The 27,078-nt window shown below is 33.4% G+C and overlaps 1 protein-coding gene across 2 annotated transcripts in view; it reads right to left on the reverse strand.

The window, feature by feature from the left end:
- Positions 1–838: 838 nt before the first annotated feature.
- The window catches only part of LOC124369588 (DEP domain-containing protein 1B-like), a 49,101-nt gene continuing 22,861 nt past the window's right edge, over positions 839–27,078 (reverse strand). For both annotated transcript variants that reach the window (XM_046827631.1, XM_046827630.1), the window contains exons 5-9: positions 15,625–16,524; positions 12,379–12,539; positions 6,001–6,174; positions 2,482–2,631; positions 839–1,083 (exon numbers count right to left, since the gene is read on the reverse strand). In XM_046827631.1, coding sequence (XP_046683587.1) covers positions 1,000–1,083; positions 2,482–2,631; positions 6,001–6,174; positions 12,379–12,539; positions 15,625–16,524 — 1,469 coding nt within the window. In that variant the 3' untranslated portion in view covers positions 839–999. The remainder of the gene's footprint in view (positions 1,084–2,481; positions 2,632–6,000; positions 6,175–12,378; positions 12,540–15,624; positions 16,525–27,078) is intronic.

Genomic DNA, 27,078 nt, shown 5'->3' on the forward strand with positions numbered 1-27,078 from the left:
TGGGACGGACCAGTCATGGAAGAAGCCATCACAATTCCAAAATGATTTTAAGGAAGTTCAATATAAAATCTCTCTATTGCAAGAATTAAGATTTAAAAATATGAATGATTAGGTGTGAGGTGAAATGATGAGTTTTTAAGAGGAAGTGAATGTAGCTGACTGATCAACAGGAACATACATGAAAAAATTTTATTTTGATATCTGGCATGCTTTTAGCACAAAAAAGTGTATACAATTTTAAATATGTTATGCATATGACCCCTGAGATGATAAGTGTTTATTTTTATGCCTGGATATTTCTGTGGCACTTCAACTGCAGGATTGAGATAAGATGATACCTGACTGCCATCCATTTTGCTGCTTTCATCAGAGCAATTTGGATGAATACAGTTAACGAGAAAAGGAAATTAAAATATTTGACCCTCAATTTCTGGTAAATCTGAATGGTAACAGACAAAATGTTTTTATTTTATTTATCATGTATGATTTAGGGGGTATCAATTTAACTTTTTTCAGTTAATTATCTATTTTACTATAATTTTAGACATGGTACTTGAAACATCAGGGAAATTAAAACTTTCTCAGTGTTGTTTTTTTTAGATATTTTCTCCATTATTCTTTGGCATCTTAACCCTCAAAACCTTTGATCAAGCTTTCAAATGAACAGTTTCTGAGAACAAGGCTCCAGTTTACAAAATTTGATTAAAATACTTTGTTGAGAACAAAATTAACAAACTTAATTGCATAACTATTTAAAAATCTGTAAATATCCAAATAAATTGGAATTTATTGTGTAGAACACAATGCGAACACTTAGGAAATTTCTATATTGCACACATTAGTTTTGAGCATCTGAAATGTATTCACGCAATAAAACACTGAACATTAACAATAAAATACAAAAATTTAACTATACACAGTACACTAATGGAAGAAGATTGGCAGGATGATGTTGTTCTATTGCACAGTTTCCAAATTATAGAAACTAAAGGGCAGGAGTTACCGGAAGTGTATTAGACTGGCCAGATTCGATGATGATCCTCCACATCGCTGTTTGTAAATATGAGGATATTCTTCCTTGAACTAAAACACATACATTTTCATATAAAGTCTATCTGGTAAGTACTGACAGTAAGTGTAATAGTTGCATAGAGACCCACCTAAATTGAGATGTATTACAGTTGCAATAAGTTAACAATAATAAATAAAGCCTCAGATATTAATTCTTATTAAATCTAACATGATTTTCCTCTTTTAACTTTACAACCATTTATATGACAAAGATTTCTAAAATATATGAGAAGTTAATTAAAGAACTTTTATCCCTCACAACAAGGTATGTTTCAAACAATTTAAATCCTATTTATTGGATATAACGGAAGTCTGCTTTTGAGTCTACTATACTAGTGGTTTCCAAAAATTATTTTATAGTTTTGTTACGTTGTAACGTTGTTTAGTGTTTGGACTCATAACACCTGTAATTCTTGAAATAGTAATTTAGAGAATTTTTTGACTTGTTATTATACACCATTTTGCTGCCAGCCACTTTATGCTGAGGTGTGCAAAATCTGTAATCTTCTGATTAAAAATTATCATTCTTATTTCAAGGGTTTTACAATTATGGGCTTCCCAGGAAAATAAAAAAGTGTTGTTTAACCCTTTTAGTGCCAGGCCAAAAATTAAAAATTATTTCCAAGAATGCTGAAGAGTTTCCATTTTGCATTGTTTTACTAAAATATTTATTAAATTAAAAATTTTGAGATATTTTCCCAATAATTTTACCCGTTAGCATAAAAATAAATTTCCTTCTTATAAGCTAGAAAATAAAACTAATTTTTAAATGTAATGCAATTTTACAAATTAAAAACATTAAAAATAATTACTTACAGTATACATTTTTTCCAGTTTCACATGAGAACTAGCTCTTTGGAAAAAATGTTAACTATTGCTTCAACAAGAGAAAATAAAACTTAACACAAAAATAAAAAGTTTTGAATTTTATAAAAGAAAACTGGAAAAGTAATGTTAAGTTTTTTAGAAAGTTATATTTTCACTCTAAATTTAAAACAAACAGCTGATTAATCTTACAATATTGTTATAAATTGTTTTTCTTGTAATATTGTTCATTCTGATTATTTATAAAGCAACAAATTTATAACACGTTCAAAATAATCATAATAAAATTTTTTCCAGTAATGTCAAAAGGGTTTATGATCAAATTAAATATATACAGAAATCTGTAAAAAAGCTAAATAGAAAAACCTTACAATTAAGTAATTGAAGAAAAAGTTTGGCAATAAAAATAGTTAATTATGATACAGTAAAAATATTAAAAATTTCAGACAAGGAACAAGAGATAATTTTTATTTTTGAGGCCTGTATCATACATTAAATTTAAAATGAGTAATCTACGTTTATACGTTTAGTTAAAAAATTATAAAAAAATATAAAGAATATATGCATAAACAGATGACTGCATACCTTTTTTAGTCTTTTCTTCTTTTCTTTGCTCTTCATATTTTTATCATTGATGATCTGATCTAGAAGTTCACTGAGAGCTAACCAGGAGCTGGTCGCACCCTGATCCACAAACTGATCTTGAGTTAACTGTTTGCAGAATACCTTCTGATCCTTGAACAAGTTTAATTGCTAAATTTAGCACAGTTAATACATTTGTCACAAGAAACACAAATTAAAACGTGGAAGCAAAAGTTAAATAATATGAAAGAATAGTTTGTTATCATGCAATTCTTAATTTAAAAACACTTTTCACGATATGCTTGTTTGTTACACACCAGTGCAAATAATTAAGGACACGACAGGTTCTTCTTACAACTGTGTTGTCCATCTATTCACATTTGTGTGGTAACTTTTGATAGAAATGTTGTAGAGACTTACAAAATGGTCCGAGGAAGAACTCTATTGATTTTGAGGTAAAAAAGTTCAAAGCGCTACAAATCTATTGATCATCAATTTTCACTAATCCGAGAAAAAAGTTGCAATCAGTTCATTAAAAGCTTTTTACCTTCTATTGGTTCCTATTACATTCTGTTGTATTGGTTAATGTTTTTTAAACAAGATTTAAAATTAAACATGGTAAATATCTTTGATATACGAGGGTGGTCTGAAAAGTTTCTGACTTAACAAAGATACACAATATTTTTTCTGAAATTTTAAAAATATTTTTCAACATCGTCTCCTTGTAACTGTACACACTTCTCCCATCTCTGTCATCCTTCAAATAGTACTCAAAATATTGTTTACGAAGGTTATTACATCTTCATGCGGTGCGGAAGTGGCGGGGTCTTCATATCCCAACACATGTGCCAAGTCAGAGTGTCCATGAAGCACACGCACAGCCATCTTCTCTCTACTTAAATGCTGTATTTTTGTGCGCACACACCACTGGGAACTGCCTGCCCAACCCTGGCAATTGAAGCATTCCTGGGATACACTCCTCTGGGGCAGGAGGTGATGATGACAACAGCTCTAAGCTCAATGAAGCTTCTAGGTACAATGGTAATAAATACTACTTCCTCAGAAGGTCACATAAAAATAATGCAGGAATTCCTGAGGCTGAAATGCTAACCAATGTGTCACAAGCAATGGTTAAGAAATACTCCTTTGAAAAACCATATACTGTCTCTATCGATGGAAGGGAGAAATGGATAAAAAAGGAGGCCTACCCTGCAAAAGAAGTCCTGAAGTTTTACACAGATGGTTCACGCCTTGACTCTAGGGCAGGATACGGAATATATGGACCAGGAGTTAATCTAGCAGTGCCCCTGGGAAAACTGCCATGGTCTCCCAAGCAAAAGTCATGGCAATAGAATCATGTGCCAGAAGACTCATACAAATGAGGACAAAAAGAGCAAAATACTTTATACTATCTGACAGCCAGGCTGCACTAAAGGCACTTGATACCTATTCGTTTGACTTGAAAGCAGTCTGGGATTGCAAGAATGATCTGGCAGAGCTGGCTAAGAATAACAGAGTAACACTCGGTTGGGTGCCGGACCATGATGGCATTCATGGAAATGAAAAAGCAGATATCCATGCCAAAAAGTGAGCGGAGTCCATTATGGTGGAGCCAGAGCCAGGTTGCAGGATAGCTTTCTCCAACAGTAAAGCTCTTGTAAAAGATTGGGAAAAAAGAATAAGGAACTTTAAATGGAGTAGGGTCTCAGGGTTAAGACAATCTAAAATGTTTATCTCTCCTTATGCTAAAGGGTGGGCATCTCTCCAAGATCAGAGTAAGGAGGACATAATAATGATATTAGGAATGTTGACAGGACATGGCCCCCTAAGGAAACACCTTATGAGGGTGGGCCTTAGCAAGATTGATGAATGCAGACTCTGCGGAAAAGAGGAGGAATCAGCGGAGCACATTTGGCTAAATTGTCCTGTCATATCAAAAATTCGGAAAAGATTCCTGGGAGAATATCTCCTCAGTCCGTAGGACATTAAGGAACAGGAGCCCTCAAATCTGATCGGCTTCTGTAAAAGTCTCAGATTCTGAGGACACAAATATAAGCAAGGGAGGTGCAAAGGTTCTTTTTAGGACTAAGCGCAGGGACAATCTGCCATTTTCCCTCAAGATAAAAAAAATCCTCTGATCTCTCTCTCACTTTAATTTGGCAATTGTCTAGCACAATTTGGTGAACTTTGGCAATGTTTTTGTCGGTAGTTACAGTTTTTGGACGCCCTGAACGTTCATCTTCCAAGCTATTAAGGCCACGTTTAAATTCAACAACCCAAATTTCACTGTGGTAAATGATGGTGCAGAGTGCCCATACACAGAATTCAACATCTTTAATTTTTCTAGTAATTTTTTATTGTTTTCACTAGATCGCAGTTGCTCTTTTATTTATTCCTTTAGACCCAATTGACGGTATTGCAGCTATGTGACTGTATCATATGACTTGTTCCTAACAAATCAGCTGATTCTATTTCTGTTTTTGAAGTGAATACCGGTTTTAGCCTCACTTTTATGTTACCGGTTTGATTGTAAAAGTTTTTTTATGTTTATTATGAGTAAGTAAACGTGGGTGTTGGTGTAATTACTGGTTATGTAAAATTACGCAATAAAGACTTACAGAAGAATTTTTGCTAAGATGCTCCCCTGGGACTCACTGCTCGGCATTTTCCCATCACCATCCCTGCTACAGATAAGAGCAAACCGAGAAGAGAATGCCACGTGTGCAGATAGACCAGCATTGGGTGAGTAGCGGTGCTGGGACACGAGATAGATGTGTAGTGATTGCGATGTTCCACTTTGTGTGTCCGGCTGCTTTCATACCATCAAAGATTTCTGAGGAGACTTGTGTACTGTTACTAACTTGTACCTAACCTGTACCTTATTATGTTTATGAGAAAATACTGAATATTTTTGTTTTCTTCTTATTCTCATATTTTGTAAATATAATAACTTTTGTGCACAATTAGATTAATTTCAGTATAAATTCATAACAGAACTTCAGAAACTTCTCATTTAGTGTTTGTCATAACATATCTATTACAGTAAACCCAAATCACCTAAAAAAAAACAAAATCTAAAATAAAAAACTCACTTTTTAGGGCACTCTTACTGAGAAAAACCCCACCAATCAAAGGGTTAAGGATGTACCTTTCAAATATATGAAAATTCAGTTTTTTTCCATGTTGTTAACTTTTTCAAAACATTCAAGGTTTCTGTACTCTGAAATATAACATTTTTTTTAATAAAGAAAAATGGGATGCTATTTACAAGCATAATAACCTATAGGCAACTGAAGTTTTTAGACATCTCCAAAGCATACTTTTAATGAAAATAAAAATTACTGAACAATAATACAATGCTCAAAGTAAAAATTTAAATTCATACTACTTACAAGATATGGACATAATTTGGTAAAAAAAAGTTAAGAATTCCTAAACTGGCAATGAAATGTTATACTATCTTTTCTAATCACATTTCCAATGCATATGTATATTGTCTATAAAAACTATATAACAACGTACTTGATCAACTTTATTCTCCTTGTTTTGCTTTATTTCTTCCTGAGGAAGGTTCTCAAAGATCGGGTGGCAGTTTTCAGTAAGGAAATAGACCACACTGAGCACCATCTGGTGACTGTAGATATTCTTGCTGTGGGAGTGTGGTGATAAGATGAAGGTACTCAGATCGTACACCATCTAGAACATAAACTAAGTTTAAAATGTACAATGGAGGTAGTACATGTCAACTGTAGAGAGTGATAGTTATTTAACTTCAGCCTGTTTTATGGTGCATGAAAGAAAATGCATATATTTATATAAATAATCATTACTTTGAAGTACAGGTAACAACAATTTTTTTAAAATAGTTAACTAAAAATGTAATACAATAGACAAAACAGAAATATAAAACATACCAGTGTAGTGTGAAGAACAATTTGTCAAATTTTATGACACCAGTGAAAATAAATTATGCTACAGTGTATGACTAATATAGATGCAGTGACAGTGGAGTGATTTCGAATACATTTGTCATAGGGGTGCACCCTAAGGGATCAGAGAATAAAACACGGTTTAAAAAGACAAGAATTAGAACTAACATAAGTTGAAGGGTACTATTTAATAACACACTATAGCAGACAAAATCATAAGTTAGGTGGTGTAGCCATATACGCAAATGATGTGTTAGCCCCCAGCTGTAAATCAATTGACATATCCCACCTCTGTCTTCAGTTCAGCTGTGAAACAGCAATGGTATCTATTGAGTCTGGAAAAAACATTGTACATATTCTCGGAATATACAGATCACCAAGTGAAAATGTAAGGGCAAGTGTAAACACTCTAGCAAACATCCTCGAGCATATACAAGCACACAACAAACAGCTTAATTATACTGATTGGTGACATCAATATAGACAGACTGAAGAATACAGTGGATAATACCACTTTAGAAGATGAACTTACTTCTCAGCAAATCAAAAGACTGCCATTACCAGCCACTCGCATCACCCATAATACTGTGACCTCAATTGACTGTATATGTACAAATTTACCAAAAGACATCGACAGTGCCATAATTCAGTCCGGACTCTCTGACCACACTGCACAAATTTGCAGGATTCACAGCTATGAATTGAAAACTTTGTCAGAGTATGCTTACAAAAGATGTTTCAGTAAATGGAACCTTGATACTCTTACATCTATCCTTTACAATAAAAATTGGGACCAAATTCATCTCGCTAGTGACTCAGATGCAGCATACAATATCTTTCAAGGGATCCTACAAGCGTCTCTTGACATTGCCTGTCCAAAACAAAATGTATTAAGAAAAGAAAAAAAGAGAACCTTCCCCTATGACAATGAAGCAGAAAATATAAAATCTGACTTACTAAAGGCTCTACATAAATATGAAACAACGGGAAATGTGCAAGACAAAGGGATCATGGTAGAAAGGAAGAAAGATTACGACAAAAAACTCAGACAATTAAACCAAATCGCAAATGCAAACTACATCAAATCAGCTGATAACAAGAGTAAAGCCCTATGGAGCCTTATAAACAATGAAAAAAAGAGGAAAAACCCAAGTAAAATATCCACAAATGCATAAAATACCCAAATTGAAACAGAGAGACTGATATACAGTAATAACAGAGAGACTGATAGTCCTCAGGAGGTAGCTGAACATTTTAATACTTATTTTACTGATGTAGCCGAGCTGAAACTGAAAAAGAATAGACAGGCCATAGGGAACCATGACACAAATGCACCTGACCTTCTAACAGAAATAATCTGCCAAGAGTCCTTAATTCTTACACCAACAAACAATGACGAGGCCAGGGATATTATAAACTCCCTTAAATCAAAACAGTCAAGTGGAATTGATGAATACTCATCTAAGCTTGTCAAATACTGCAGAAAAGAACTGACTCCACCTCTTGTAAGTGTAATAAACAAATCATTCAGCCTAGGCCAGTTTCCCTCTGTACAAAAGTATACCCGAAGCACAAAAAAGGATCTACAAATGGTGTGCAAAATTATCGTCCTATCTCCCTGATCTGAACATTTTCAAAGATTATTGAAAAAGTTTTCCTCATCAGACTTATGACACACCTCAAGAAGCTAAATTTAATCAACGACTGCCAACATGGATTCTCAAAAGGAAAATTACCATTTCTGCCATTATCAGCCTAATTGAAGACATTATTGACCAAATAGACAAGAGACAATACATCTCCACACTTTTTTTCAATTATAGAGCCCATTGTAAACCCTTGTTCATTCAGGAAAGGATATTCACTGTTTTTAATCTGTTTATTTATTCATGTTTAGTAAATGTTAAATTAGGTATTGGTGCCATACCTCTAAGGTCACACTCACATGCTCATTTTACCAAACATAGAAATAATTTAGATTTACCTCTTGTTAGGCTAACTAAGTCCCAAGAGTCATTTTCATATATTGGTTTAAAAATGTTTAATCGATTACCAGCTGAAGCCCACCATGATGAGTTAAAATTATTTAAAACAAAAATTTTTTGGTGGTTACTAAATAATCCGTTTTACAGTATGAATGAATTCTTTACGACTGATATTAATATTAGCTTTTAGATTTTGACTGAGAATATTCTTGTTACATTTCTTGTTTTGTACTTGTTATTTATTGTTATACTATATTAATTGTTAAATTACATTTCCTATCATTATCTATTGTTAATTTTATTGAATAAATATAGGCTAGGCTTGTCATTGTTTCTGTTAAATTATATGGCTATTGAAATATGCTTATGAAAGATCGATGCCTTGGTCTTAAAAAAGTAATATTGACGTCAACTATACAAAATGTACATTTTGTAATTTGTTAAATAAATTCTTGATTCTATAGTAAGACATTTGACTTGGAAATCACAGGCACAGCAAACAAATGGTTTGCAAGTTACCTGTCAGGACGAACACAAGTAGTTGAGGTACAGACAACCACACTTGGAATTACAAAAACACACCAGTCAAAACCACTTCCTACCCTCCGAGGAGTTCCACAAGTGTCTGTACTGGCCCAGTCCTCTTTATTCTATTTGTAAATGATTTCCCAACACATACCCAAGATAATAATACATCATGCGTAATGTACGCAGACGACACAACACTCCTGATAAGGAATCACACTGCAGAAGGTGTTTGTGCAGCTGCTACAGCCTCTCTAAACAAGGCTCTGAATTATTGTAAAACAAATGACCTCGCTATAAACTCACAAAAAACAATACAAATTAATTTCAGTAAGAAAAAAGACACTACTCCCAGCATCGCCAATGTAACAATTGAAAACCATGTAAAATTTCTTGGAGTCATTCTGGACAGAAATCTAACCTGGACTGAGCAAGTGAACAAATATCTGCAAAAAATTAGCATCTGGAATATATGTTGTTCGACGCATTAAATGTATCAGCAACTTGGAATCAGCCAAAACAGCTTACTACTCATTATTAGAAACTCACATGAGGTATGGACTTGCAGTTTGGGGTGGCTCCTCAGTTGGAAACTTTAATTGAGTTCTTACCCTACAGAAAAAAGCCATCCGAGTTTTGGCTGACTTAGAACCAAGGCAGAGCTGCAGACATGCCTTCCAGACACTCCAGATAATGACTGTTATTGCGCTATATATCCAAGAAGTTATCATGTATGCACACGTAGAATTAAAATAAAATTAACTAAGAAAAGATATTTATAATGAACTGTATGACCATTGGAAGATGTGTTTGCAGTGGACAATGGTGATTTGGGGTGGGGGGTTAGAATCCTAGGACTAATACAAAAATACTGCAATTTTCTATTCAAATAGATTAAAATCCGAAAGTGAATTCGGAAGAATAGTGGGCTGAAACTGTGTTTGCTATAAATAAACTCTCCCAAACCATATAGTGTTTCCTAATGCATCTTTATATTTAAATAATTACACTGCTGGTCCCATTTTACTGTGCTTAAAGACAACTAAATTTTTCTTTCTAACAGATATGGTTTAAGAATTGAATTGAATTTATAATTGTGATTGTTTTAATCTGATCTTGCACAATAAGAAATATTCTACTGAACCAAAAAAAATATCAGCTCATGCAATTCACAGAACACAAGCTAAACAGTACAAAATTTACAATACATTGTGTTGTAGTTGTAGCTGTAATACTGGTCAGATTTTATGACAAAAATGGAGTATTCTAACACCACAAGAACAATGTCATAATAATTTTAGATGAGTATTATATAGGTTGTAGAAAAATGAACACATTGAATAAATCATTAAAAAGATATTATAATTAGATAGAGATGAATTTATTAATATACTTGGTACTAATAGGATATTTATGACATTATTTTTCATGAAAGAACAACAATATAAAATATACAGAACTTATAAAGAATACAAGCAAAAAGACTTGAGTATGGAGTTAACAGTTATTAAAAATCTACAGTGGAGTGATGTAGAGTATTTTTAGTATAAACTATTTCAAGAATTCTGTGTGTAGAAATCATCTTGTTTTTATAACAAGTTTTGGGAATATTTCCTCCCACTCCTACTTAAGCACCATTGTGTAATTCTGCAAATGACACTTAAGCGCCACTCAAGTATAGGTTTTGTGTATATTTATTGATTTCCATGAATGACTGCAGACTGACTTCATGCTCATAATATAAAAGAATATGTTTAATTCCAAAAAAATCTGTTGTGAGTTACACAACTAGATTTTTTGAGACTATTCTTTGTCGACAATAATTGTCATTGCATGATATCTGGTTTTAGATTCTGATGAACATTCAAGTTCACTATTGATGCCATTAAAGATAATTATTTTCCACGTTTTTCATTCAAATTATTAAATGAAACCTTGTATTGAATTGTTTAGTTTCCTATATTATTGAAATGTTGACAGCTGATTTATCTATTTTAGGTAAAAATCTAGCCAATAATAAAACCTTTTTCCATTTATTACAAATGTTTGATCTAAAACTTGTTATTATTAGTTTGTTTCTTTTGAAAATGTTTAGACACTGTTAGAACTAGGTTATATATTGGTTAATAGGAGTAAATTTGATTTACCTGTAAAATCAAACGTTTGACTTGTCTTGCATTAAAATTTGAATGAACTTTGTAACTTTGTGTATATATTTCAATAATCAAATAATATAAAAATATACATCAATCAAGTTTTATTGGTTATAAATGTAGTTTTTAAAGGGATAAAACAAACAAACAAATCTAAACATGTAGGAGAACATTTTTCCTTGAGAAATGGTAGATTCAAACACTTTTTATAGGTAGCAATATTATTAATGAATAGTGTTATACATGGGCTGTCCGGAAAGTATCCAATATTCAATGATTATCCCTTTTCTGACAGCTGCTGTTACGAGATTCAGCATGCTCTAACTCTGTTCCGTACTGCTTGTACCGAGAATAGCTCTCATCCACACCTTAAATAAGTCAGCTGTAGGTCAGTGTTCAGTACATGTGTTTTTCAATCCTTCATCGGATTTTTCCCCTAAAAAATGACAGAACATGAAGATCAGTTAAGTTCCTCAAATGATCCAGCAAGCCTTTCAGGGGCAAGCCATGTCCTCAACTTCCATGAATTTGTTGTTGAACAGATTAAATAAATGGATTCGGTTGACACAATCCGTGTTCTGGTCAGCCTTCATCAATGCGAACTCCCGAAAATATCCAGTGTGCAGTTCACTAAACAGTGTGCAATTTATAGAAGATTTATAGATTTGGACATATAATAAAATACTATACATGCCAAAATGTTACCTGAGGATTTGGATTTGAAATTAGTGCTTGTGAAATTTGTCCTAAAACTGCCCACCGAAGATCAAAACGAGCAATGTTTTGAAGCCGTGCAAGACTTGAAAACCATAAGCACCAATCCTAACTTGGGCTGTTCCCAGAATTGAAACCCCTACTCATAGGAAACAGAATTGAAATAATTGAAAAGGACAAATTGAATGCAGAGCTAATGGCGATTACGAAGGTGGACTTTGCAGCTTGTTTCTCAAAGTGACAGGATCATGTTAATAAGACCATCTTATCCAATGGAAAGTAATTTGAAAGAGACTAAAGTTTAGTTGTGATCAGGAAGCTGGTTTTTAGTAATATCAAAATATCGGATTCTTTCTGGACAGCCCATGTATATAATTTTAAAGAGGAAATTAGAAGGTTTGAAATAAATATAATATTTTGAAGCAATATTTAAGAGTTAAAAAAAAATCAAGAAATGGTTAAAATTATTCAGACAGCCTATTTCTGAATATTTTGACACCAGTTGTGCCAATAATTGATCTCCTTGTTTTTTTTTCTATTAAATATCACAAAAAATTAAAAAATTGTTTTGTGAATAATTCATTATTTTTGTACCTCCATTTTAGTTATGGTAGAGTGAGGAGACACTGGAAGCTGATGGATAAACTGGAGCAGCATGCTGAGTGATGTTCGATTCTCAGGGGACATCAGCATCAACAGGGACTGGAACACTGATCTGGCTGTCTCCTGGATATCCTCATACCACATACAGCTATCTATATGTTAAAAGCAGAAGATGACAGATTAATAGAATTGTTTATACATAACGAAATTTAAATTTAGGGTATTAGTACTGTTAGTAATTAGTCATGAAATTAATAAAACTACAATAACATGATTGTAAGTATTACGTGAAAGATCTTAAAAATTGCTGGATAAGCATTGAAAATTTTACAATTTTTATATAAACCTAAAATAAGTCAAAATTAACATGTAATTTGAATTTCATAAGACAAGTGGAGGAGAGGAGCTTTAACACATCAAGAATGAACAGTCTAATTCACGGAAAGTAAGGATGGCTTGATAATTCATGAAAATTTTCCTGAAACAGGGCTAGATACGATGAATGTTTGTTTTTTTTAGTAGAAATACAGATGTATTATTAGTAGATGGTATGATGCTGGAGCTAGTGGTATGCAGCTTCCATACAATCAGCAAATAATAAATGTTCAGTTTTCTCAAGATTTGCCCTAAGCATTATGTGTTGATTGTTTAATATGGTCAGAGAGTGAGTGAACTTGAGATTTCAATGGAAGATTAAGAACTTAGAAGAGAAAGATGGAATGGAACTAAAATTGTTGCAACAAAATAGGTTTAAAATATTCTCATCAGTTTTCATGCAAGCTAATCATTATTAATACATGTTAGGAATATCAATGAAGTTAAGAAAATGCAACACATCAATAAAACAAAGGTGCTGAAATTAAAAGATTACTAATTTAGGTTTTGGGGTAGAACAAACCTCTAAAAACATAGTAGTAGTTTTGAAGTTAGCAACTATGTTCGTATCATGTTCAAAGAGTCAGTCCATCATAAAGAATAATCACTCCTCTAAAGGTAAGACTTTTATTAATAGTTGAACAATAAGTGTGTTAGAAATTCTAAATTTTGGTCATTAGTAATTTTTATTGACGAAACAGGGTTCAACTGGCATGGTATTTTGAACTTCCACAACACCCACCATTGAGCTGATGAGTACCTAAATTTCAATGTATAATCAAGCTATTAACATAATTTTACATTAAATGTTTGAACGGGTATTGCTGGATAGTTTTATTGGCCTTTACCCCCAAGAATCAATGGAGTTAGCTATATAAACTTCCTTCAACATGACCTAATCAATATAATAAAAGATATGCCTTTAAATAGCAGACATTACATGTGATTTATGCATGATGTGCTCCCTCCTTAAGATACAGAGACTAGATTCAGCAAGAGAGGACCTCCTGTCACCGTGACCCTAGTTCCAATCCTCCTTACTTCAACAATAACATTGAGAACATACTTAGAGGAACAATAAAAAAACAAGTGGGTTGTGTATCATAGCCCAACAACTTGGCCAGCAAGATTGCCGGATTTAAATATGATTAACTTTTTGTTTGGGGTTATTTAAAATCCATGATCCATTCAACGTCTGTAGAGATAATATCAAACAACTGAAAGAGGATAATGAAGATGGACACCAAAGGATCAGAGAAATACCTGGAGTGTTAGGGAGCATGGGGCTGTCTATGAGGTGACAGTTAGAGCGGTGTGTTGTAGTAAGTGGAGGTCACATTGAATACTTACCCTGATGGGAAAAAATTCCTATACCTTTTCTACCCTCGTAATTATGTTTTTATTTCTTATTCACATCACAAGTTTAAAAACAAAGATGACCCTATACTATGGCTATTTTTACTCAATTATGAAGTTTGGAATTACATTGTGGGGCTCGGTAGAACTAGCAGAAAAAGTGTTAAAAATCCAAACAAAAATTATAAGAATAATTAATTTTTCATCCAGACGAAGTTCTTGTAAAGAACAATTTAAGAAACTAAAGATCCCTACTGTCCCTTGTGTGTACATGTATGAAGTACTGAGCCAAGTTCATAAAAATTTGAACTGGTTTTCTAAATAAAAACTATTCATCACCACAATACTAGAAATAACCATTTGTTAATATATCCCATACACACTACAGCAATATTTGAAAAAGTTTTTATTATATGGGCAATAAACTTTACAATAAAGTGCCTACAAATTTCAAACAAATGCCGCAGGTCGAATTCTTAGATAGAATAAAAAGTCTGTTTGTCGAAAAGGCCTACTACAAAATTTCCGAATTTCTAAATGACAAAAACATAATAATTTAGTTATGTAGATTCAGTGTTTTCTCCTAATAAATTTAATTTAATATAAGAAACTCAATACTTAATCTCCATCTTGTTATTTTCATTATGTTATATTGTTACCAATTTTATTGTTGTAGTTGTTAATTGTTTTACTAATTTTATTGTTTTATTTGTTAAATGGTTTAATGAATGATTGTTATTACTTATTGGTATACTACAATTTTAACGTTATCTGACTCAGCACTGTTTTACGAAATAAATGTTTGACATACGTTTTAATACTGTTAATTAGTTTATAGTTAATTTATTTATTGCTGAAAATTTTAATACTGTTATTTATATTAGTGTTTATTTATTTGTTGGTGAATCATTTTAGCTGGAATTTTGTTATTGTTAAATCGATTACTACTAACAATGGGAGACAAAAGAAAGGGAATTGTTGGATGTATATGTTTACATTTATTTATCAGTGTTATTACTGATGTCAAAGTTTTTTCAAATTTCACTGTTTATCCTATTAATGTCTGACATCTTTGTAAAACTTTTATGTGCAGTTTATTGATGGTGTTGTATCATATAATATTAGGTTTATTATGTAGCAGTGACAATATTTATTATTGTTCTATGTCTGACTATCTTGTCTTACCAGCATAGCTGGATCTTGTAAGATGTAATATGACAATAAACGTTCAGTCATTCATTCAAGGTTTAAGAATGCTATGACAAATATTTTTTGCGGTCTCTCTCTCTCTTCATTTCTCAAACACTATGGAACCATTATGCATTAAATATGTGGAAACTTCAGTGTTCTATAAAGATTAAATTCACACTAGCACAACATGTTTCTATTTAACAAGCAACTTAACGATCGTAAAATATCTATCAACTTCAATGTTCAGAACATTAGGTAAGGATATTTGGATATTAAAAGTTAAAATGTTAGAAAAAAAAAATAGAGTTAACTTACCAATACAAACAAAACTGTTATTTTTAAGTGGATAGGAACCCACAGTTGAGACTGACTCGAGAGAACTGCTCACTGAGCTGAGCTGAGACTCTGTGCTTGACCTTGGGAAAGGAGCAGATCTAGGCCCACAGCTGGCTTTCATCAGACAGTTGACACTCTGCATGGCTGCCTCAAAGTCCAGCCCTGCACCATCATCGACCACTAACAGGTCATCCATGGATTGAGACAGTCCATAGTTGACATAACTTTGTTGACTCGTCAAACCACTCTCATTCTGGCGGCTGGTAGGTAATGGTAAAGTATTTTGTTTCATATTTCTATCCATCTGTGCCATCGATTGTGTTCGCCTTAGATGTTCAGTTTTTCTCCTCGGCTTGTTTTTGTTAGAGAACCGTTTCCTTGACATTGGACTGAGTTGTTTTTCTGGTAAGACTGACAATCTATTTGACTCCTCACAAATTTTGAAGATATTTGTTTGTGATTTTGTCATTATATTGGAAGGATTTGAAGGCCTTGAATTCTTCTGCGTGGCGAGACATATAGTGTCCACAGAACTTTGTGGGATGATACGGGTGACTGGCTCGTCTGATGTGAATGCCGTCTCAAAACAGGAGTTTGGAGGAAGGACAGTTCTAGCTAAGTCATCTGTGTTCACCAAATTATTGTCATTCCACTCATCAGACATACTCAGCATAAGATTTTCAACAGAGTCATACTCTTGAGACCTGTTCTTCATTTCTAAGTCCAGGTAATGCAAGTGATTGAATGTATACATTACCAACTCATAAAGATAGTAAGGAACCATAGGTGAGCTGCGGTGTTTGAGGTAGTCTTGCACAACAGTGTAAACGTCTTTCTCGAATCCACTATAGGTGGTATACTCAGATTCTGATTCTTGAGCTGAAACATTTTTGTTAACTGAGTTAATATTGCTTTTGTACAAATAGATTATAAAATATAACTTAAAGAAAATATTTAAGTATATTTTTATATAAAAAATAAATACAAATAATATATATTTTACACAGAATACACAATTAAATTTTAATAAACCATAATAACAGCAACAACAACAATAGTCAAGTCAAGTCAAGTCAAAGCAAACTTTATTCGTGAACGTAGAGTACAGAATATGTGTCAATAGATAAAAGTAATTATAAATTAGGTTGACAAATCTCTCCAATTTGAAAATTCTTCAACGGAGTAGAATGTCTTGTCGGCCAGCCAGGTGGTGAGACGTGTCCTGAATGGGAATAGTCTCTTCTCTTCTTTGAGATGTCTTGGCAGTAGATTGAAAAATTTTGCTCCTGCATAGGAAGGTTTTTTTGCAAACATTGCAAGTCTGTGAGATTGAAGGTTGAAATTTACTGCGTTTCTGGTGTTGTGGGTATGGATGTCAATGAATCTTTCAGCATTGCTTGTGAGAATGTGATTGATGGACTGAAAGATAAACAAGGCAGTAACAGTTTGGATACCAAGGTCTTTAAAGGCACTTCTACAAGTGTCTCTTGGTCCCAAGCTTGCTAGCACTCTCACAGCCTTTTTCTGCATTATTAGGACTCTATTCAGATTTCCTGCAGTTGATCCACCCCAAACAAGCAGTCCATATCTTATGTGGGATTCAAATAGTGAGAAATAAGCAACTTTAGCTGTTGCGAGGTCTGTGACAGCTCTAACTCTTTTGAGCACATACAGGGCAGTACTTAATTTGTTGCAGACCAAATCAACATGAGGTGTCCAAGATAGAGCACTGTCTACAATAATTCCCAAGTACTTAGTTTCTTCCTCCACCTCTAACATCGGGAGTCCAGCATTTTCATTTTGTGCTCTACTAAACAGTACTTGCTTTGTTTTTCCTTCGTTTAGTGCCAAGTTGTTAACATGACAGTATTGTTTGGCTACATTTAAAGCAATGAAGGCCTTACAGTCTAAATTATCAGGTTGCTTTTCTGCCAACATCAAAGCAGTATCGTCTGCATACATTGTAGAAGAGGCATACTCACTGAGATGATTGGGTAAGTCATTAGTGAACAGTATATAGAGTACTGGTCCAAGGACGGATCCTTGAGGAACCCCTCTACTGATAGGAAGTTGATAAGATCTTGCATGGTAAGTTGTGTTGTTCACTGTATATTTGATCTCAACCAATTGAGTTCTATTTTTCAAGTAGCTTGAAAACCACCTTTCTTCTGTATTGTGAATTCCCAATGTTTTAAGCTTTTTAATAAGCAAGTTATGTCCCAGACTGTCAAATGCTTTAGAAAAATCTAAGAACAAAGCTGTGGTCAAGTTTCCTTCTTCCAACTGGTCTATTACACCTTCAACAAAACTTATGATGGCTGTAGTGGTGGATCTTCCAGGTAGGAAGCCGTGTTGGTGTTCAGATAAGAGATTGTTAGAAGAGAGGTGTCTCATCAATCTTGTTAAAACAATTTTTTCAATTATTTTAGAAATCGTAGGAATAAGAGATATTGGTCTATAATCACTTGCAACTTTGCATGTCTTTTGTTTATTTATCGGGATAACCTTAGCTACTTTAAGATCGTCTGGAAAAATGCCTTGTAAGAGAGACTTGTTAATTATGTTTGTCAATGGAAGCCTGATTTCTTCGACTATATATTTCAATACAGTGGATGATATATCGTCAATTCCAGCTGAGGGTTTTGATTTCAGTGAAAGAATTGTTTTTTCAACCTCGGTTAGATTTGTCATTTCGAACTTAAAATCAGAAACATTGTTGATTATGTCCATTTGGTTGTCAGTGAGGTCAAGATTTTGACCGGCTTCTTTCAGTATTTTCTCGGCTACAGTTGTGAAATAAGTATTTAGGTGTTCTGCTATTTGGAGTGGATTCTGAGTTTTGTTTCCGTCAACTTCCAGTTCAATTGCTGATTCCGTGCATTTTTTTTGTCGTTCATTGTTTATGGTGTCCCAGATCGCTTTAGGCTTGTTATCAGCATTGTTAATAAAGTCGGCAGTTGCTTGTCTTCTACAAAATTTCAATCTCAAATCATATGCTTTTTTCCTTTCTGCTGTTAATCTTTTTGCCTCAACCCCAGGTCTTAATTTTTCTTGCTCAAGAGCCTCAAGAAAGTCTTTTTGAAGTCTGTTAGCAACAGGGTCTGACATGCTTCTAAAGTTATGCCTTTGTTTGGATCTAGATTTTTTGTAAGGGCAGGCTGTGTTCATTGCTGAGGTGAGGATGCCACTAAGTTTTTTGTACGCTGTGTTTACATTTTCTGTATTTATGATTTCATCCCATTCCTGATCGCGGAGAATTTCTTTTAGGTGGTCCAAATTTTTCTTGTTTAAGTGCCTTCTTTCTGAATTTACAATGGGCAGAGGAGCTGAACACTTGTAGATTGAGCTTAGCTGTGCTTTATGATCAGAAATCCCAGTAGTGAATGTAGAGACATTGATTTCTTGAGGAGTGATATTACTACATACACAGTCTATGGATGAAGATGTAGTATTTGTCTCTCTGGTAGGTGGGAGTTGTAAACGGTGAATATTGTATGCTGCCAAAGTATTAGTTAGCTTTGCGTTGTCCCTATCTTGTTTTAGACAATCGATATTTATATCCCCCATGATTATAATACGTGACTTCCATACAGGTACAGTGTCCAAAATGTCAGATACATGGTCAAGGGCTATGTCAAGATCTCCTCCAGGTGGCCTGTAGATTCCCAAGACATAAGTGCATTCCTGTCCCTCTGAGATAGCAACTAGTTGCGTTTCACACACCATTTCTATTGATGGTTTTGCAATGATTGGTTCTATTTTATATCCAAATGTATTGTTCTTATAAATGGCAACTCCTCCTTTCTTATGTGTGTCCCTGGAAAAACCTGCTATGAGATCATAATTTGGGATTCTGGTATTTTCAAGATGTTCATTTTTTAATCCGTGTTCAGTAAGAATTACCAGACCAGGATTTGTGTTCTCAAGCATGTGACTCAATCTATTTACCTTGTTTGCTAATGAATCTACATTCTGGTGAAGAATTGTCATTTGACAATTTTTTCCTCCATGTGTTCTATTTTGATTTTTCTTGGGATTCTTATTGTGAGGACGTTCACTTAGTTGGTTTTTTAAACCAGTTGCTTTGTTTTCCGGAAAGAATTTATGAAGGTTTTTGTTTTTTGAAATTGTTTCAATTTGAATTTTTTCCTGGGCACTGTTTCTAAAAAATTCTTTTGAACATTTTGGGCTGGTATCATGTTGTAGTTTTTGGCCATGTGTTCTTTGTAAAAAGTTATATTTTTATTGAAAAAGTCATTTACAGTTTGGCCCTCTGAAAATTTCTTTGAATTTAAGGGTGGTTTGCAGCTGAAAGGATATGTGATAATATGATCATTTTGTCTGTTTGTTTTAATTATAGAGTTGAAAAAATGAACATCTGTCTCACCTACAATGATGCTGGCGTCTTTCTCATTACTTGGAGCAAATGCAGTAGGTGTAGCCTGTGGGGTTGTCGACTGGCTGGGGTCCTCTGTCAAAGATGTTGTGGACAGTTTTTTGGTCAGGGTTTGACTGACTCCCTCCGTCAATACCGAAGCCTGTGGGGTTGTCGACTGGCTGGGTTCCTCTGTCAAAGATGTTGTGGACAGTTTTTTGGTCAGGGTTTGACTGACTCCCTCCGTCAATACCGAAGCCTGTGGTGTTGTCAACTGGCTGGGGTCCTCTGTCGAAGATATTGTGGACAGTTTTTTGGTCAGGGTTTGACTGACTCCCTCCGTCAATACCGAAGCCTGTGGGGTTGTCGATTGCCTGGGGTCCTCTGTCAAAGATATTGTGGACAGTTTTTTGGTCAGGGTTTGACTGACTCCCTCCGTCAATACCGAAGCCTGTGGGGTTGTCGATTGGCTGGGGTCCTCTGTCAAAGATATTGTGGACAGTTTTTTGGTCAGGGTTTGACTGACTCCCTCCATCAATATCGAAGCCTGTGGGGTTGTTGACTGGCTAGAATCCCCTGAAGTAATTGATGATTTACTTTTTGCTACTTGCAAAGAGACACTAAAAACATTGTCCCCCTTGCCACTATTTTTAGGTTTTCTGTAGCTAGTGTTCATGTTATGTCCCTTTGGTTTGTGTTTCTGATTGTAGTTAGCAAGGTTAGAAAATGATGTTATTGTGTCTTTGTTGGGTTCAAGATTAAGATTATTGAGTTGAGCTGACAGTCCGTCAATCTTGAGTTCCACTTCATCTTGCCTTCTACATAACCGAGCTAATTCAAGGACGATTGGTGTGTTTGTCAAAGTGCAAAAAGTCCCGTCATAGGTCTGGGTCTCAGTAGACTTGAAACATTTTTGTTTTTTTGTCTCATCAGCAATGTCATGTAGATTATGATGAGCTTCATTGCTTAATCTAGACATTTCTTTTTCCAAATTGCTTATTTTATTTAGATATTCTTTATTGTGTGAACAATCTAACAATTGCATTGTCAGGGTGGCCAATAAAAAGCTTTTTTTCAGATTCCTGGTTTTACCCTAGGTTTTTCCAGTTGAAAAATGCTTTTAGATGCAGCAGACTCATGACAATGCACCAAAGTAAATTTACAAAGTACCAACTATAATCAAAATATTATTTGTTAAACTTAGTAATTTGATAATATGGTTATCTATCTACATTTTTCAAACAGAAAGTACAACAATAACACGTGTTAGCAATCAGTTATTTGCGTACTGGCAATCAGTTATTTGCGTACTGCCAATCAGATGTTATCTGCGAATAAACTTATTTGGATTCGTGATTCTGCTTTGAAACATTGTTGGGAGTTCCCGGCTTATTCCCGTTTTTTCTCTCCAGTGCATCAAATGTCAAGAACTTTCTTCTAAGTGGCCCAATATAAACTTTTCAACAGAGTAAAACACCTTAAATAGTAGGAGCTGTTTCAGTTGAGATTTAAATTTTTAGGAATCAATCATATGTTCAATACCTTCAGGAAGGCTATTTATCTCAAACTAATTTAGAGTGGCAAATGTTTAAATGCTGTAATTCTGTGTTTTTCAGTTCAAAAGTTACGTCTGTAGTCTCATACTGATGGACATTCTTACCTTGGACCAACTCGCATGTGAGTTGACAGTACAAAATGACCTCAAGAATATAGGGACAGGGTTTAGTTGACAACTTAAGCTCCCTGAAGCATAATTGAATGACTCTAGTTGACCTAAAGTTGAATTTGAAACAAAATTCTTACAGCTTTTTTTTTTTTTTGTGATTTAAATATTCTTTCAAACTTGTATTTTTAGAACAGCCGTCCCATAATCTCTATCCCTAATATAAATATGGATGTATTAAACCAAAGTAAGCCATATTAACACATCTGCTGAACAAATTTTTACAAGATAGCACAAAATATAAATGCTTGAAGCAACCTTTGAGCATACATTGTTGATGTGATTGTCCAATGTCTGTAGTCAATCGGGATACATTTCAAAGAATTGAGCAGATTCAGCTTCCTCCAAGACAATATCATCCACCATCATCGCAGGACTATAATTTTGCCTTTGTTGTTGCCAAAGACAAAAATCCATCACATTTGATTTGAGACTTTTGTTTCTTCAAAATACTCAATGCGTGAATTCAACTCAATGAATGACTTTACTTTGAGATCATGTTCGGAGTTTAATCTGATACAGAGAGTTGTCGTTAGCATATTGAATCAACTTTCAATTCTGGATTGAGTAATTCAACCTGTTCATGTAAGTGAGGATGTTGTAGATCAGGTCGATGTAGTGTTGAATGGATGTATAGCTCTAGGCCCACGTTGATTATGGTATTTCATAAAGTTCAAATATGGGTGTTTGCTTTAACCCTTTAAGAGCATGGTCGCCATATAACGTCTTCCTTTGATAGGCTAAAATGAGTAATGGATGAAATCCAAAAAATTACTAAAAGGAGTAAAAAATTAAAATCTTTAAAATCTCTTAAAAATGTTTATTTACATTTGAAAGCTTAATAAAAAAGGACTACGTGTTCTACAAGTCAATATTTCAGTACTTTTTCAAAATCAAATGTCTTATTTCTTCACTACGGCAGACTCAATCAATATTGTCTGCCATTTGAACAACAGAACAAACTAGAAGGTTGCTCAACAAATATGTCACTCTCACAAGATAAATATGGCCACAGTATGCAGTATACAAGGAATGGCTAGTATAATGTGGCGGCATATTCTGACAGCAAAGCGATGCGCGCGCGACGCAACCTTGAGTTGGTGGCTTCTACCAGGTGTCTACTGCGATCTGTGGTAAAATCAGATTACAAATGAATGGGAGCACAAACATGGAAGTTAAGAATGTTGCCGATAGATGGAACCACTTTACAGACTAATTTACCTAAAGGCAATCAGTAATAGCAATGCATTTACAATAATACAAAAATACAGAGGCTGAACGTCATATGACGTCCGTACTCCTTTGGGCCACTATAAGAATATACGTCATATGACATCCTTACTCATTATGTAGAGTTTATACGCACTCCTTAAAGCCCAACGTTGTTGGTGTCATATGATCATGATCAACATGAGGTTAATTAATTAGTCACGTTGTTGGTGCAATGTTATGTAGTTGAAGTATTTGGGTTATGATGTATTGCTCAAGGTTGGTGATGCCATATGATAAAGTCCGAAATGTGAGGTTGATACTTTTCTCAAAATAAAGTACATAAAATTGGTGCATTAGAATATACAATCACAACATATACAAAGACAAAATATAAATCATTTCAACACAATAAAATTCAATACAATATAAACATAGAAATTCACAAATAAAATGTTAATACCTTATTACATATGCCTAACCTATTATATAAATATAAGCACTCAAAATAGTAATATGATTATTGACAATAGATATTATTACTCACACAAGAAAGGTTTTCTGTTGCTTTAATTTATAAATCACAAATTGGTTTTCTTAAAAAAATGTGTATTAATAACAATTACATTCTCTCATAATGTCCACTGATTGTTTTCATTATGTAAACATGAGCTTGTTACATTAAAACCAAGATTTCAAATAGTTAATTGATCAAACAGGATTATACTAAAAAAAGTTATAAAGTAAATGAAATATTAGTAAATCAAAATATGGGCATAATAAAAGATAAACTTCAAATGGAACACAAATAAATTTGCTCACTTAACACAAATATTATATATGAGAGCTATTTCATGGAATTCATCCAGAAAATAATCATAAACAACTGAAATAATAATATCATACAAATCTAAGTAACGCACCAAGTTACACTATATTTTCATAATCAATGTGATAAAAATTTGTATATTAAACATAGTAACAAATATTCACCTACGTCTACAAAAACATTTTTTTATTTACAAAAGCTGATAAATCTAAATTCAAAATTTGATTATATATAAAATATTACATATTCAATAAAGAATGTTCTATATTTGTCATTTTAAATGTCTTTGAACAAACAATTAGTAGTAGACAATTACATTTAATTTTAACCAAAATGGTATAATTCACTGTCACTGAAAATCCTGCCCATGATTTTTATCATTCGTTTTTCATAACATAGATTTTTTACTCTCATCCCCTTGATACAATCATGGTACAATACACAATTGACTTAGGAAAACATCATAATATTTAAACAGTAAAAAAAACAAGTTTATAAAAATTGTGCGCTTACAATAGCTTCAATATTAACACTCATATAGCAAGACAAGTAGCAATAATAAAGAAAATTGTTGTAGCATTATTTAAATGTTCAACGCAATGCCTGTTATTTATAAGATAATTTTTGTTCACTACAAATATTGTTTATAGTTATTTGTAAAATTTCACACGAGATCAGTAAAAACACCGTACTCACCGATTATATCATGTCCAGATTAATAAGTTCTCACATGTTTCACTCACTTAAATTTACATTTTCTACCTCGACATAATTTCACTCACCAATCTCACTTGCTTTAACATGTGACTGAATTTAATTAAAACAAAATTATACAAGAACTTGTGCTTTCTTTCTCAAAGACATCAATGAACGTCCTCTCACATTCACAGCTGAGGCAAGAAGAAGGAGAAGGCCGAGCAATGCGCAAAAACTGCCCTGGTCTACAGAGTGGAAGTTGTGAGCTCTTTCAGGATCCAACTCAAACCAATACGTTTTATTTGGTGTTAGTTATTATCGCTAATAGATTTCAAATTTCTTTATTGATTATTGTAATTAAATAGCTCAAATTGGTTCTAGTACAAGTTGACTTATCTTTTGCTTTATTAATAATTTTAGACTTACATGTGATGAAAAACATACCATCTGGTTTGCTTTCTCAGCTGTTTTGGTACACAATAACTTCCGCTTACCGATCTTGCTGCAAACCATTTGAAATTTAAATTTGACCGATGTTGATCTGTTACAAGAAAAAGGACTGACTCCAATATTGATCCCTAAGATACACCATTGGACACCTCAACTTACCTGACAGAGCATTTACCTGACAGAGCACAGTGTCAAGATAGTTACAACTGACGAAGCATCTGCTGGTAAACTTAGAAATGGACTGATGCACTCTGATTTTGTTGCAAAATTGAAGTGTGAAATTTCTTTACACTTGACAAACCACTACTAAAGACTCTAATGCTCTAAATGCTTCTATATCAAATGATGTGCTAGAAGTCAATGTGGCTGATACTACACTGCAAGACACGTTTCGGAACATTTCTTCTGTAGATACTAGTTTAATACATTTAAGTAATCACGTCTCTTCACCTAACCCAACTATTAATAAGTTACCAATTTAGCCAATGTAAAACAGGAACTAGCTCAATCACTGAACTCCGCACTCTTTCTGGAAATCCATCTAACCAGCATTTCATAGAGTTTAATATAATATTTTTAAATATACAAGGTTTAAAAAATAAAATTGATGTCTTAGCAAGTTTTTTTATTAGTATGCCTAATGTGCATGTAATCTGCCTGTCAGAACATTGGCTTGGATATGATGAAATTAAACTATCATTTCCGGATAATTATTACTGTGCAGCTGCATATTGCAGACAGAACCACATTAGAGGGGGGACATCCATATTTGTAAATGGTAAATTTCAATCTAGGGAGTGGGACATTAGTGGATTTTGTGATGAATTAAACTTTGAAGCCTCTGCTATTTTTATTGATGATCTTAAAATATTGATAGTATCTCTGTATCATTCTCCAAATGGTGACCCCAATATATTTTTATACACTCTTGAAACATTGCTGTCATATATTACGCAAAAGACTAATTGTGATATTATATTGGGAGGCGATGTTAATATTTGCTTTGATGTTACAAAAAACACTGCAACAGTTAGCAAACTGCTTAATATCTTAAGACAGTATGATTTTTACTATTTAAATAATACACCAACTAGAGGAAAAAATTGTCTAGATAATGTCTTTATAAGAAAACATTCTCTCAAGACAGCCTCAGTCAGTACGTTCAAATTCCCATTCTCTAATCATGATGGCATCACTGTCAACATTAGGATGAAAAATAGAACATTTACTGAAAACGATTACAATAATTCTAGAACTGACTATCCCATTAAATTGTTTATCCCTCAATGTGATTTTGAAAATCTGTCTTCAAAGCTAGCTACTTATGACTGGAAAAATTTAATATATTTAACTAAATTCAATGGTGCGGAATACATGTTTGAGTCTCTGTTCACTGTTATCATTAACAATATAAATTTTTTTAAAGTATTAAAAACATTAAAACCGAACAATTATCCAAAAAAAAGGAATAAAATGTGGTATACTGACAATTTAAGGAAAATGAAAGAAAAATTATTGTTTCTTAGTGACTTGATAAAGGGCAATCATAATCAAAATGTTTCCTTAAGAGATAGGTATAATGAATTAAAATATCAGTATAAAAAGTCCATCAAAGAAGCAAAACTAGCTAGTAATGTAAATTATATAGAGCAAAGTAGTAATAAATGCAAATCGGCTTGGCATATTATAAAAAATAATAATGTTCAAGTTAATAATTTCAAAACCAACATTGATCCTGATACTTTCAATAATTGTTTTGTAAATTCTGTAAATGAAGTTAAACGAAACATAAAATCATCTGTAAATAATGCTCAAAGTCATGAGTTGCTGCCAGCTATTGTGTCCAACCAGTACTTTTCTTGGAAAAATATAACTCCAGAGAACGTTTTGAAAGCCATTAAAAAAATGAAAAATTGTGACAGCCTTGATTTTTACGATATGTCAAATAACTTATTAAAAAAAAATAGCTTTAAGTTTGGTAAATCCTCTAGCAACCTGTATCAACCAATTACTAAAAGAGGGGGTGTTTCCTAGACAACTTAAAGTTTCCAGAATTTGCCCAATATATAAAAAGGGTTCGAAGGATGAGCCTGGGAGCTATCGTACCATTTCTGTTGTTCCAGTCCTATCAAAACTGATTGAAACGCTGGT

The sequence above is a fragment of the Homalodisca vitripennis genome, chromosome X, assembly GCF_021130785.1.
Source record: "Homalodisca vitripennis isolate AUS2020 chromosome X, UT_GWSS_2.1, whole genome shotgun sequence".
NCBI lineage: Eukaryota > Metazoa > Arthropoda > Insecta > Hemiptera > Cicadellidae > Homalodisca > Homalodisca vitripennis.